Here is a 15,559-nt window from a genome sequence, read left to right on the forward strand (position 1 = left end):
TGATAACATGCTATGTCGTGTAAAAACTTTGGGCGATTGAGAACATGATGTAAAGTGTAAAAACTTTGGGTGATTGAGAACATGCTATGTCGTATAAACAACAGTCTATCGTGTTTTAAATATCAATACGTTTGTTTTTATTTGTTGTTTAAATACTTGCTTTCTCAGTTACAGTGTTAATATTGTTTTATTCATTTGTGCTTAAGCTAACGATATATATAGATATTTTGATTTAGTGAGGAGAATAATTTACACAATCTTATGGTACAATATTTCGTAAACTCAGCTAAGCTTTTCTATGGAAATAAAGCGGTTTTCCTTTTTTGCGTGTAGATCAAAAGAACCCATTATTTTTGTGTATATCAAATTATTATGTTATAATCGTAGATATCTTTTTTTCTGCTGGACATTAACTTGCTATCCAAAATAAAATCATTAAGCTTAATCACATTACATCATGTTATTAGTTCAAGGTTACAATTATAATAAGTTGTTATATGAATAGGTTCAGTTTCGAAAAATATATGCTTAAATACATATAACTAGTGTACTAGTTTATATTAAATGATTTTTGAATGTAGGAATAGTTCCTCTGCCTTTATTCATATATATACAAATAAGGAAAGTTTACCATGAGGAATAAGGTAAAGATGAATGCAGTATGTTATGATCTAATTTTTCAATCGCATCAAAGACATCTTTGTAACAAGTTTTCATGTAAAAGGGAATACGGACGAAAAAGCAATAAAGAACGTATATCTAGTCAATCATATGTTTATTATTCTGAGTAAAAACGTTGTATTTTTAGAATCAGCATCCTGTCGTAAACATAAGAATCATGAGAACATGACAATAGCTATTTAAGGGAATATAGATTGACTTAAGAGAAACATTAAACCGTTAATTAATTTGTTTTTTTCATATTCCAAATGCCATAAGTACATATAATACAGATGTATGGACAACTTTTATTGCATGAAATTTTTTCTATCTCCACTTCTTATGAAACAATAAAAACGAGAATGATTTGATTATTACGGTTTTTATATAACGCGTCTGTCATTTGCCATTCTTGTTCTTCTCCTGCCCTTAAAACGATAACATATTTATGGCGCGGAATCAGGGTCATAATTATCTCTTTTAGCATATGCTCAATCAATTTAAGCTTATGCTGAAACGATTTTAGCATAAGCTAAACTCATTTTAGCATAAACTGAATTCATTTTAGTTAAAGCTAAAATCAATTTAGCATATGTTGAAATGTTTTGCTTATACATAAATTTGGCGCGGAATCAAGATCATGCATACCAAATTCATTTGAGCATATACTTAATTCATTGAAGAAACATTATTATAATTCGATAAATACACTAGAGGTATGATAGTTAATAGTTGAGATATGTTCACGATCCACTTGTCTTGATGACAGTGTCCAGTTTTCAAAACATTATCTAGTTAATTTATCAACTTATAACACAACTGCAGCTGCTATTTTTCTTTGAGGTTATAGGTACAGTATCATCACCATCATCACTATCATCAAAATCATCATAATAACCTGTACCATCACCGCCATTTTCTATAAGTCGTTTGATTACTGACATGAACATTTCGGTTACGTTTTCATTTAATTTTGCGCTTGTTTCTATGTGAGGTATATGTTTCTTTTCTGCAAAAATCTAGAAAACATGAAAAATAACTTGATTAAAATACATTCCTAAAAATTTAATAGTTGTCGTACACGTGTAGATGTTATAATACAATATATATTTCATTAAATATATACTTTATACAGTTTCTGTATACATGTTTATGTTGTTATAACTGTTTATATACTAGTACATATACCCTTGATTGAGTCTTGAGAAATAACATTTTCAAGTTACAAGCTATATTTTAAAAATGTTCCGAACAAAGGAATCATTTACAGTCGGTGCCGTGTCCTTTTGTAGAACGTTTAATAAAGTGAGTTTTTTTTCTGTAAGCAACTTCATTGCTCATCTAGAAATACTTTGTTTGTAATAAAATACAAATCATCTTTGAACTGTCAAAATGTTTAAAAGAATGGCGAAAAATACCAAAGGGACATTGATACTCATAATTTCTTTATTCCTTAAACAAAAGGTTGTTTAATTGAAGGAATCTTCAGTTTAAAAAGGGATTCGGTGTATTGCACAGAGTATATATTGGTTCCAAAAGCATTGTCGCTGAAGGTGTTGATCATTCATTTGATGATTAAACTGATAAAAGACTCCCGCCTCCTCCCCCACCCCCAATCCCCCAAATTGCACCGATATGAGATTTGTTGTGAATGCGGTTTCCACTGTTGTAATATTCTCTACTACACAGCAACTTTTGAATAGGTACTATTTCTGTACTTAAAATCTGTAGTACTAGAAATTTACTTTCAATATTTAATACTATTTCTTTTCTTTAGAATTATTGTAATATTTAGGTACTTGTATTTCCCAGTACTTGTTTTTAATATTGGTACACAAATAATACCAACAATGATCACAGTATGCCTTGTTTCAACATCATAACTATAAGAGATTTGAAGTAGACAAACTTTCAAAATGCTGAAAATGTAACCGTGTAACAAAAAATCCGTAGTACTTAAATTTGAAGTACAAATCAAGTACTTTAAAATATAGGTACCTAAATATTACAATTATTCTTAAGTAACAAAATAGTACTGAATATCAAAAGTAGATTTCATGTACTACAGATTTTGGGTACAGAAATAGAACCTATGCAAAAGTAGCTGTGTATGACAGTCCCTGTTAACAATTTTTTTTCGATAGCGAAAATTATGCATTTTGGCGCTTGCTTGACTATTCAGCTCATCTAATCCTTCTGTATTTCCTATTGTGCCATATTCTAAAATTGGAATTCACTTAACACCTCAAAATTGGAATTTTTACAAGTCAATTAAACGTTACAAATCACTTCATGAAATTGCTTTTTTAGTTTCATCTACAGAAGAACTTTGCAATTGAAGCCTTCACGATCGTGGACTCAAAGATGCATGTAAGTTACCCCGCCGCATTTTTTCGCCTGTCCCAAGTCAGGAGCCTCTGAGACCTTTGTTAGTCGTGTATAATTTTTTATTCTAGTTTCTTGAGTATAATGTGGAGTTATGTATGACGTCCATTATCACTGAACTAGTTTATATATTTGTTTATGGGCCAGCTAAAGGAGGCCTCCGGGTGGGGGAGTTTCTCGCTGCATTGGAGACCTATTGGTGCAATTCTTCTGTTGTATGTTCTATGGTCGGGTTGTTGTCTCTTTGACACATTCCCCATTTCCATTCTCAATTTTAAATGTAAAAGTGATAACACAAAAATGAGTATGCAACAGTACTGTCAACTTTGTCTTAGGAAAATAAAACCTCTGTTTGTTTAATCAATAAATATACCTCCACGTCGTCTTTGTTAATTTCACGCTTCATATCAGATTTGTTCCCGACAAGAATAGCAACACTTTTACGGGGACTGAATATTTCCCATCGTTCACAAATATCCGTCACATTTTCTAAAGATTCCTGAAAGAATAAAATTGAGATTGGAAATGAGGAATGTGTCAAAGAGACAACAAACCGACCACCAACATGTCTTCAAGAAGAATACATTGTAAACACTACGAGTATAACAATTGTTTAGTTTAATAAATCATATAGATATTTTATACCATTTCTCGTTCTCATTATCGAAATTTTTCTATTAGCTTCTAAATCATACCGATATTTTATATTCAACAGAAACAATCAGAGACAATAACGCCATATTTTCAACATAACAAAAAAAGAACAATTATAGTACTAAGATAATGACTCGAAATCACAATAATTACTTTAAAGTGTTACATATGTCTTTAGCTTCGGACAAGCATGTACAAATATTGCGGTTTAGGTTGTAATGTATTCCTCCTTTCATCTTTGTTATTAGGATTAATAGACGCGCAGAAAGATGCAGAAAAATTACTTATGAATCAAGAAAAGCACTGAGTATTTTTTTTTTCAAGTTTTTTTCTTACATTAATTTTACCTGATTAAGTCTGTTTTGTATTTATGTTATTTTTGTAGAAGTGTCAATGTTAAAAGTTATATATTTCGTTATTTTAGGTTACATCTTCTTTTATCTATCTATAGTATAGGTTGAATTGACATGAACAGAATATATCAAAAAGAAGATGTGGTATGATTGCCAATGAGACAACTGTCCACAAGAGACCAAAATGACACAGACATTAACAACTACAAGTCAGCGTACGGCCTTCAACAATGAGCAAAGCCCATACCGCATAGTCAGCTATAAAAGGCTTCGATATGAAAATGTAAAACAATTCAAACGAGAAAACTAAAGAATGTTTGTTTTTAACTTACCTGGTTGGAAATATCATAGATAATAATAGTTGCATCCTTAGTAGCATAGTAATTGATAGAATAACCCTCGTAATTTCTATCTGCATCTGTGTCAGACTGAAATGTTTTGCATGATGTTCATTATTGGATAATTTAATTTTGATATAACACGTCTTCTAATTGGCTGAGATAATGTTCTTTATCAGGAACTAGACATTATTAAGTCATGTGACCGTGACGTCATTAACGTTTTTTTTCATGATATACTTCAATGTCAAATGGCATTTAGAATAAAATTATAAGGAATATTGTAATATTTTTTTTCTGTCTATTCGAAATCATATATAAACAAAAATGTGGACATGCAGGGACACGCTGTAAGTATTAAATAACCCGCTATGCGCGTTATTCAATGAGCACCACATTTCTAAAATATTCTACAAAACAATGTAAACATAATTATTTATAAACAAAATGTTAAAAAAACTAAAACACCAAAACAAAATGTAGAATAATTAATTAAGATAATTTTCAAACTATAAATATCTGAATATAAATTGAGATTAATCCAAAAGGTATCTGATACAGTACGGAGGTACAACATTTTAAATATATTCATTATGTTATCAAATTGTAAACTATCCAAGAGTACCACACCTATAAAAGTGAACAATATCATCAATTTAGACAAATATTGAATAAAGAAATCGTAGCTCAAGGCAAGCGAAGCTAGGATTGGGACTTCATTTGTCTTGAAACGTTTTGGCAATGTTACGCGTGAGTCAACCTTAAATTGTATAGCTGTTAGATCAGTTATTGGCAGTTAAGGTAATACAGGAAATAGAAAAACTACTAATGTGGATTCAATATTATTAATTGGATATCAATTTTAGTCGAAATCGCAGGTATTGATCGGACTGTTGTGCAAGTGGGAGGTTTTGCGCTATAAAACCAGGTTCAATCCACCATTTTCTACATCGGAAATGCCTGTACCAAGTCAGAAATATGACAGCTGTTATGCCTTCGTTTGATGTGTTTGAGCTCTTGATCTACTGATGAATACAACTATTATATTTTTGTATTTCTATAAAACAAATGTATGTGCTGATCTAACGCCAAAGTTAAATTTTAAGGGAAAAAAAGATTTAGGGTTAAATCTATGAAATAACCACCACGAAATTTTATGAAAGGAATAGCCAAAAAAAGACAAGCTTCTAAAAGAAGAAAGGATATTAATGCCTGTTTGTCCATCGAAAATAAAATATTTGAAAACTATTTCATATTGGTACACAGGTTTGGAAAAGCATAAAGTCAAGAAATATAAATGAAAAACATAGCAATTTTTATCTGATGATGTCACAATCACGTCATTATATGTAACATTTTCATGCAAATTGAAAAAAAAATACATAATTCATACAGTTTTCCATCGTTATTTCCATTATATAAACATCGTAAAAAACTTGCATCCAAGAAACAACAAAATTATTTAAGAGAAGCTCAATTGTTTCTTATATTAATCTCAACAGAAATAAAGTTGGTTCTTGGATGCGCTCATAATTTGCCAATCTAAATAAAAAAAACTTAAATTTAATGAAAAACAAGGAAAATGAAGACATTTTACTAAACAATTGTGAAATTTGTCTTCATTTCCTAAAGTATTGTACCTAAGTCTAGTTAGGACAAAATAAGGAATATGTATGATAACTTGCAAATTTGCAGTGATATTTGGGCGAAATAAGATCGACCTTATTTCCCCTACTCCTTAAATTTTGATTAAAGGCACATACTTTATACTTACGATCTGTACAGGGATTCGTTCTCCGTTTACTTGAGCAACATATTGCATCTATTAAAATACAAAAATAAATCATTTTAAGCTTTTCCCTTATGGTGACAACCTTTACATTATAAAAATACTAGTCGATATTACTCTATATGGTACGTTCATAGTTCAAGAGCAGTTAATTCACGGTTCAATTCTGTTCTTACATGTGTTATTATGGATTTGTCTGCTTTATATTAATTCATTGTTCTTAAAATGTAAGTACAAACAGTCCTTCCAAATTCTTGTATTTTCTATACATCATCCAAAGACATTTGGCCTTGATCAGATTTCGATTTTTTTTTTTTTTTTTTTTTATAAGTAATCTACTTCTTAGCTATTTTTTAGGTGTACAACTATTTTGACTTCAGCGATACAAGTTAGACGAAACGCATGTCTTGTTTTTCGAAATGTCAGCTTGGTATGTTTTAATAAGCTAAACAGACACTATAATTATACTATGTTTTCGAAATTATGAATGTCAACCTATGATCAGACTTCCAACTTCAATAGCATTGACAGGAAAACTACTATTGCATATCAACTCTTTATACTATACTAGTCAAAAGAAGAACGATACACGTCTTTTTTTTCGAAATCAAGATGAAGTTTTCATTATATACGACCAATATTAAAAATGGTAATACCGAATGACCACAGAACTATAAATACGTGTAAAAAAAAACATGTTTTTTTTACTTCCATGACGTCATTGGGCCAAATTACAAAAAAAAAGACAATTTTAAAAACAGAAGTTTCAACTAATGATGCCAACCTCTCATTTAAAGGTAAAGACAATGTTTGCCATCAATTTGTTTTTAAAAATCAAACAGTTTCTTGGTTTATTTGTAAAGCGAAATTCGGCCCCATAAGAAATCGGTAAAATGTATACATTATCCTTTCCAAGACCTTGTTGATAAATATTCCGTATTAACTTGAGTTCACAAATAATACATGATGGTCTTGATGTATAGATTCTTCGTACTGACGTTGTTTGTCATCTTCACAACGTGTTATATTGTTCTTTCATTTGTTTTTGTTCTATTATTAATATTACTTTTACTTTTGGATTATTTTCTATGATATCCACTTAACGTGGCTCGGTACTTATACATCCCGTCAATGTGTTTGTATTATCTTTCATTTTTGCTGGTGTGTTTTGTATATGCGACTTTTAGTGTTTCTTTGGTTCTTATAACGTGACTCTGTACTTTAACAGATCCTGTCAGTGTGTTATTGTTCTATAATATGTCATTATGTTATATTTCTATTATAAATAAACGTCAAAACTATTTAATCACGTAGTGAAATAAACCATTTGTGGATTCGAATAAATTCTAGATAGAACTTTTGGACCATTTCAAATCTCGGTCTATTTCTGTAATTAATTCTTACATACTTTTGATTTTTTAAATCTGTATGCTAATAGTTATCAAAGGTACCATGATTATAATTTAGTACGCCAGACGCGCGTTTCGTCTACATAAGACTCATCAGTGACGCTCAAATCCAAATATGTATAAAGCCAAACAAGTACAAAGTTGAAGAGCATTGAGGATCCAAATGCTAACATTGCCCATGTGAAATTTTAAAATTGTTTGAATAAACATTGAACGACAAAAATATGTGACGTATAAAATTTTCTGACGTCAGACACGCGAAGCAATTGTTTCTTTTAAAATTGTAACATGATGAGGACTGCTGTACCCATATTTTGACTATTTTATTTTGTATGTCGTTTAGTTCACGCATCACTGTAAATATAACGGAATTTGATGAGACTGTCATACAAAGTGAGAGATTAAGCGCTATAAAACCAGGTTTAATCCACCATTTTCTACATTTGAAAATGCCTGTACCAAGTCAGGAATATGACAGTTGTTGTCCATTCGTTTTTGATGTGTTTTGTCGTTTGAATTTTGCCATGATTAGGGACTTTCCGATTTGATTTTCTTCTGAGTTCAGTTTTTTTTTGTGATTTTACTTTTTACTATATACAGTATATTTAAAGTGAAATTCAAACACACGGTATCAAACTTATATCTAATCTGAAAGGTTTCAATTTTCCGCAAAAATAGATTTGAATCCTGTGATCATTTACGCGAAATTTAGTTTCTTTCCGACAGATTTTGATTTACATCATTACACATACATGGCAAATGAAAAGTTTTTAAAATAGTGCATCTCATTTTGTTTTATATTAAATACTTTTTGATCAATTTGATTCCAAAGTCGTGTATCGTTTCTTTTGTTGACTAGTATACTTTAGTAAGACATGTATTTTCACTAACGGCTCAACAACATCATTCAAAATGTACATCTTAGTGTGTTGTCACTTATAGTAGACAACTGTCAAATTGTCAGACCTTTCTTCTTTTATTTTTCTCAGTATAGCCACTGTATGATTTTCATTGATACGTCGATTATTTTCTTTTCTTGTACATTATTTCAAAAAGGCATTAATATGTGTTACAGAATAGTAGCTATTCCTGTGATAAGTACTTTATTGTAATTTGAAGCTTTAAGGGGAGACAATTACAGCAACAACAAAAGACAGAACACTACTTTTAACAATTAGCATGATAAGTCGACGGTAGAATGTAGGTTGCAAACTAGCAAAAATAGAATAAATTATTTCAATATTGTAATACGTTCAATTATTGATACATCTTACTTACACTGTCCATATATTGTGTAGGTACATGTTCTTTATTGAAGGTATCTTTCTGAAAGAAAAAATCATAGTTTCGACATTGCTCTAACATTGCCTTATAAATAGATGCGCGAATATATTTATACAGTTTTTTTCAAAAGCTTTGATGAACGTCTCGTTTTGCATCTTCTCGTCGCACTTTTTTTTTTATATAATGATGAAAAGGCGAGCTTCAGCTGGCTCCTAAACAGAAATGTGTATGAGTGCAGTGAAAATTAACCCCATACTAAACTCCAAAACATATAAATGAAATAAAATTTATAAGCAGACAAGACTAATAAAGGTCAGAGGCTCATGACTTGGGAATGGCGCAAACATGCAGCAGGGTTTAACATGTTTAGTGAGATCTCAACCCTCTTCCTATACCTCTAGCTAATGTATCATGCATCACCCGCTGTGCGACATAAAAAAATAATTTTAACGACCCAATGTCTTCTTTACCTGTCTAAACTAAGTATTAGGAACAGTAAAGGAACAACGTATTCATTATACAAATAAGTAGATTTAGTATGTTTGCCATCAGAGACCAAATGACATATTTGAAGTTACCTATTATTGGTCACCGTACAGCCTTCAACAATGAACAAAACCCATACCGTATAGGCATCTATTAAAGTCACGAAATGCCAAATTATCATTTTAACGAGAAAACTAGCGGCCTAGGTTATGTGCAAAATAATGAACGAAAAGCGACATAAAGCAAGGTCTTCAACAATAACATTTCGATCAAATCTAGAAGACAATATGCAAATTGAATGTTCAACAGTAGACATCATTTTAACCATGATAAACGAAACAATTCACTCGTAAAAGAAAGAGAGAAAAACTGGAAAAACAGCTAACAGAAAAGGGTAATTGACATGACAAACAGAAATGAAAACTTTTTTTTTAATCCTTATTGAATAGAAATGCTGTTGTTGAAGACCGTACTTTCTGAAAAAAGTTTATTTTCCTTCAACTTGAACCAACGGTTTATTTTCTTCAAATGAAAAGAAATAATTTGGAGAATTGCAATTGAAATATTTAAAGTGTGAATATTAAAAAAAAAACAAATGTGATACGATTGCCAATGAGACAACTCTTCATAAGAGACCAAATGACACAGAAATTAAGAACTATAGCTATTATAGATACCCGTACGGCCTTCAACAATGAGAAAAATTAATACCACATAATGTTTAAATGAATATGCAATTATCATAAGGTAATTTGTATAGAGAAGTTAAAGAGTTAGTAGTAAATATGTAGTTTTGAATTGTTATTGTACTTACAATTAAGCGATTAATCAAGCTTGTTTTCCCACAGCCGGACGAACCCGTAACAAGTATTGAGAAATGTCTGAAATGAACAAAAAAAACTTTATATTTTGCAAGGCTATAAACTGGTTCTACAAACTTATAAAAATAAAAAGAGATTTGTGGTCATCTGAATTAAAGTTCATAATTTTAATTCGGGCAATGTGGAAGTCTTAGTGTGCTGTGTATGACCATGTCAATAACATGTTTGAACTCATAGCGGTACCATAGACTAGAGTAATTTTAAGGCCCATTCCATTGGCAGATCCAGAACTTTTCATAAGGGGGTGCTGCTGACTGACCTAAGGGGCGCCCGCTTCAGTCATTCTACAGTGATTCGTGATTCCCTATATAATCAACCAATGTTTTCCACAAAATGGGGGGGGGGGGGTCCTAGGCCCCTAGCCCCCTTACCTTGATCCGCATATGCATTCTAGTAGTCACAATGTTATATTCGACACAATAGCTAGAGAAATGCGTTACTGTTGTTTCGCGTAGTCTAGAGTAAAGCGTCGTTTTAAAATTTGCATACCCGAGAGTGGTGAAATACAGTTAGTTCACGTACAATAAAATAGTACGTTCACGTAACAGTTATTAGTAGCTAACTTAGAGAATACCCTAGCGCTACGCATAAAAGTTCATTCGCGTCCGTTAAAGCAATGCATTGCTACCACCGGCATGATGTATTAATTGTCGGAGTTTTTCGCGTTATTAAATCAGAATTTAATGAATCCCGAACTCTACTGCATGTTAACCAAAATTCCTTAATATGTTTTGATCCGAGTATTTAAGCCTCGATTTAAGCTTCCTTAACAATTTAAAACGCAGGGTTCAACACTAAGCAATGTTTAAATGATGTTCAGGGGAAAAAAATTGTCGTTAGAAATATGCATATAAGTACAAAGTCTTTAAATATCTATGCACACGTACAGAAAAAGTGTTAAGGCACGCGGAAGAATATCTCAAGGTTTGCAATCTCCCATCGGTTATCGATCTTTTCCCTCTCTCAAGGACCAATAACTCTGCATGGGAGATATAACGTTTTGCGGGAAAATATGAATGCCTACTCAATTCCAATCTATTAGAAACATCGAGTTATTACAGAAGAGTGTCCACCATGCATGCACTTGTACTGCATTATTATTAATGTAGTAGTATAGAATGATATACAAAAGAATGAAAATTATATATACATGTAACTGTAATATAAAAATATTAATATAGTATACAACAAACCAGAGTGTACTGATTTGTATCACTACAATATAATAGTCATTACGGTTAGGTTGAATTTTCTGTCATGTATAATTTATCACCCACACACGAACTTGTTCCAGAAAATAAATATATCTATACATTAACGCATGTTTCATGTATAGAGATGGGAATTTTTTTTCGGAGACAAGTGCTAGTGACCATCTACAAGAACTTACAGTCATCCGATGTTCAGTACTTCAGTACTTTGATGATACAATGTTGTAGTGTATCGTCAACAAGAGACTTATTTTTGACAGATCTGATTAATATTGTACCCATTGAGGTTAGCGCAAAGATCCATACTATGGAAGACACATACTTGACACTAACACTGCTATCATGTAACAGTGAAAAATTTGTCCTGTATGAAAAATCCGCCGATGCAGACAGTTTCACGCACTCATGTGTAAAGTTTATCTATATATTATGCAAGGAATATGACAGTTAATTTGATATGTATTACAACTGAAATATCTCAATAGACATTATTCGATTTATTTATTTATCTATCATATTCTATCTATTCAATTATTTACTTAATAATTTATTATTTACTCGTTTATCGTATAGTATTTTAATCACATCTTTATTTACATGAATTTCTCATTTTTAACACGATTGCTCTGTATTATATCTTATTTTGTATCTCTGTGCATGTATATTCATACTCAGTCTCCTGAAGGAGAATAAATAAATATGTATGATATACATAAATAAATGCTCAATTTATTGCACCCACCATTTAAAAAAATAAACAGGTGAATTCCGAAATGGTAAAGTTACTGCACCATAATACCGGTACCTGTACATAAATGTCATAAATAATATAATCCTTTGCTATTTACCTTTGCTTTTTTTTAAGTTTACCATCCATTTCTAATATATAGGGTTAATATCTAGTTTGTTTATTAGTTGCCATCCGTGATCGATCTGTTTAGAACATGTATCGGATCTCATTAAATCTAGTATAGTACACTTTCATATGGATTATACTTTAAAGGGAAAGGTAAACAATTATTAAAATACTTAAATGGATTTAATATACCAATGTCTCTTTGTCAGACAAATTAGTTAAAAATACCAATCAAATTCAAATTCTTGTGCAAAAATAACAAGCATTAAATTTATGTTCTTTTTTTCTTCTCTACTCTCTGTTTTGTGTGTATGAAGGAATGGGGGGATTTGTTCAGTTTGAATATTTCACATAACCTTTTTTTTTCTTATTTTCTATCAAATTGAATGTTTTAATTTTAGGAGATAAATTTTCAAATTAGTATCAAGACTAATTGAAAATTACTGATCAGAATTTAAATTTTCCATTTAATTTAAAAAAAAAAAAAAAAAAAAAAATGAAAAATATCTGAGCGAGCGAACCGAAAGTACATGGACTAAGGGGCGTATTCCAATTCCAAATCTCATTTGTTCGATTAAAAAAAGAAGCATGTTTATGAGCGAAATCAATGGATATCTACACGTATTCTTTTCTTCGTGAAAAAAAAAAAACACAGAAGAAGGAAATCAGTCTTGTTCATCTTTTAATTGTTTTGAATGAACGTGTTTAGTACGTCAATATGGCTTATTAATATATCACAATTTTTTTTATTTATGAACTAGATTTTTTAATATTTGAAATAACGATAGAAGAATTAATGCGACCATTTTTGGTTTCTTACATTTCATAGACCGAAACAAACGGATCACACAACAGACTAAACCTTTACACGTTTATATACATTTATTATAATGTGAATACATTTTTCCTAAACCCCGAATCTTAATTTAATAACATTTTTCAAAATTATCACCGTATTATATACATTGTTATTCCAGTTCAACTCTGATATTATTTTAATAAGACTAAACTTTGTTATCTTCCTTAGAAAATTTCGTAAAACAAATTTCCTTTTGTTCCAATCAGATGAACAATATTCATTCAATTTGGTTGTCCGTCTTGGTTTTTATAGAATAGAATAGAATAGAATATTTTTATTTCCCAAATTACAGGGCCCATAAAGGGCATAAAATAAGATACAATTGATTTACATAATTGGTAACAACAACAATAATAGAGGCATATACATATATATTTGGAATATAAGCATTGGTCAGAATCGGGATCTTTTGGCCGCTATAAAGAATATCAATGTTTGGTGACATAAATCGTAAAAATGCCACACATGCTTCTTGGAATCATACAGAATCTAACTTTCTCTGAAACAACAAGGTCAGTTTGTAACGGCACTTAACGAATGTAAGAGTTTGGCGCCTAACCCGCTATTTTGCGTATGTACATAAACGAAGATGTGGTATAATTGCCAATGAGACAACTCTCCACATGCAAGAGACCAAATGACACAGAAATTAACAGCTATAATAGGTAACCTATGAGCAAAACCCATATCGCATTTTGTCCACTATAAAAGGCTCCGAAATCAAAAATGCAAAACAATTAAGATCAGAAAACTAACGACCTAGATTTATAAAAATATCATTATGTATTCAGGGAGCTACCATTCGATTTTTAGGGGGGTAGGATAACATTTGAAAATGAAGGCTAGATGAGCAACTTGACAAAAAAGGCAGATTGACAATTTATGTAAAAATAGTCAGGATAAACTTTTTAAAAAACCAGGACCGAATAGAGAGAAAAATAATTAAAAAATAAACAGGACAGAGATTACAACTAAAAAAAAACTGTAGCACAAAATTGTTCATCCCAGCACCCTCCCCCCCCCCCCCCCCCCCCATCTCCCTTTCCCCAATAATCACAAATGGTAGCCCTAAGCAAACGTCGATCACTCTATAGACCCTGAAAGGCGGCTTGATTGGATAAAACGAGTACAATCAGGAATCTAATAAGTTTTGTCACTATTCTTGTTTTGACATTAAAAAATGTTTGCAGTAAAATACATTACATAGAGATATATAAAAAACAATGAACGTTTCTCTCATTTCGCCATTAGATTATGACCTGATTCAACTAACGTGAACAGAATAATTTCAAGGTATGTTTTACGAATTTATGTATGATATATTATACACAAAACTAGACAACTACTAGTAACAAAATCAGATCATTTCTATGTATAATTTAAGTGGTAAGCTACAGGATTCTTTAGTTCTATTAAATTGATGACCACGTTTTTTCGGTAAATAGCAGTTTAAAATTAGTAATAAGTGATAAAAATACAAGACTTTTAGTATATATCCAGACATCGAGCATACATTATTGTGCCTGTTTCGCGTTAGAAAATTCGTCATGCAATGGTCACCTCGTATCATGTCTTTATTATGGGTTTATTATTTTGGATGAAGGGTGGGAGGGGTCGTTATTTTAGAACTAGTAATACTGGTAGATGACCAGGTAGTTTGATATTACATACCTTGACCCTTTCGAACCCCAATTTATCATTTCGTGGTGCTCAGTGCTCTTCAACTTGCCGTTAACTACTACGCTAAATTTAAATGATGTGTCTAGTTAAAAAAAAATACATTTAATATGTAAAATATGCGTGGACTAATTTTCAAAACAATTATCATAAAGCAGGTATACTGTTTTCTTGCCATTTCATAAAATCATGAGCAATAAGAAAACTAAATGAGGCCAAAAGTCATAACATTGAATAAGAATTACACTGAAACCGGAATATATAAACAATTTTTATAAAACAGTCGAAAAATTCTCAAAAAAACTTTATTGAACAGTAAAACAACAAACATAAAGGTCCAAGAAAACAGTTATATCGTAGTGAATTTATCTAATATAAAAACAAATATTGGTTACAGTGAAGTGAATAAATATCGGGACACAATTATATCAAAATTATAGAAAAGTACAAAACTGTCACGCTAAAAAGAACAATTGTATGTAGAATGAGTGTATAATATAATAGTTTGACAGCTTAAGATCTCGACACACTAATTGTTGACATTTTCAACTTGGACGAGATCACTAATTTATCTACATGTAAACATTATTCTCAACTGTTCATGCATATTTACAACTACTGCATCTTTTTATATATTTTTTTTCAGTTTAAGCTAGGATGAGGATTTCCAATCTTTTAACTGCTATAGTCTGTTTCTTTTTTTACATAACTTCTATC

General features: G+C 30.9%; 1 protein-coding gene across 2 annotated transcripts; it reads right to left on the reverse strand.

Annotated features, from left to right (window-relative positions):
- Positions 1-758: 758 nt before the first annotated feature.
- Positions 759-12,403, reverse strand: LOC139523423 (ras-related protein Rab-13-like). 2 transcript variants are annotated; one of them, XM_071317457.1, is made up of 7 exons: positions 12,299-12,396; positions 10,173-10,239; positions 8,867-8,914; positions 6,165-6,212; positions 4,385-4,480; positions 3,419-3,544; positions 759-1,679 (listed from the first exon to the last, which is right to left on the reverse strand). In XM_071317457.1, exons 1-7 carry the CDS (start codon positions 12,325-12,327, stop codon positions 1,464-1,466), a joined length of 630 nt encoding a protein of 209 aa, XP_071173558.1. In that variant the 5' UTR covers positions 12,328-12,396; the 3' UTR covers positions 759-1,463. The 2 variants fall into 2 exon arrangements, with proteins under 2 accessions (XP_071173558.1, XP_071173559.1); XM_071317458.1 differs by lacking the exon at positions 4,385-4,480 and having other exon boundaries at positions 12,299-12,403.
- Positions 12,404-15,559: the final 3,156 nt, after the last annotated feature.

This window comes from Mytilus edulis, chromosome 5, assembly GCF_963676685.1.
Source record: "Mytilus edulis chromosome 5, xbMytEdul2.2, whole genome shotgun sequence".
Lineage (NCBI taxonomy): Eukaryota > Metazoa > Mollusca > Bivalvia > Mytilida > Mytilidae > Mytilus > Mytilus edulis.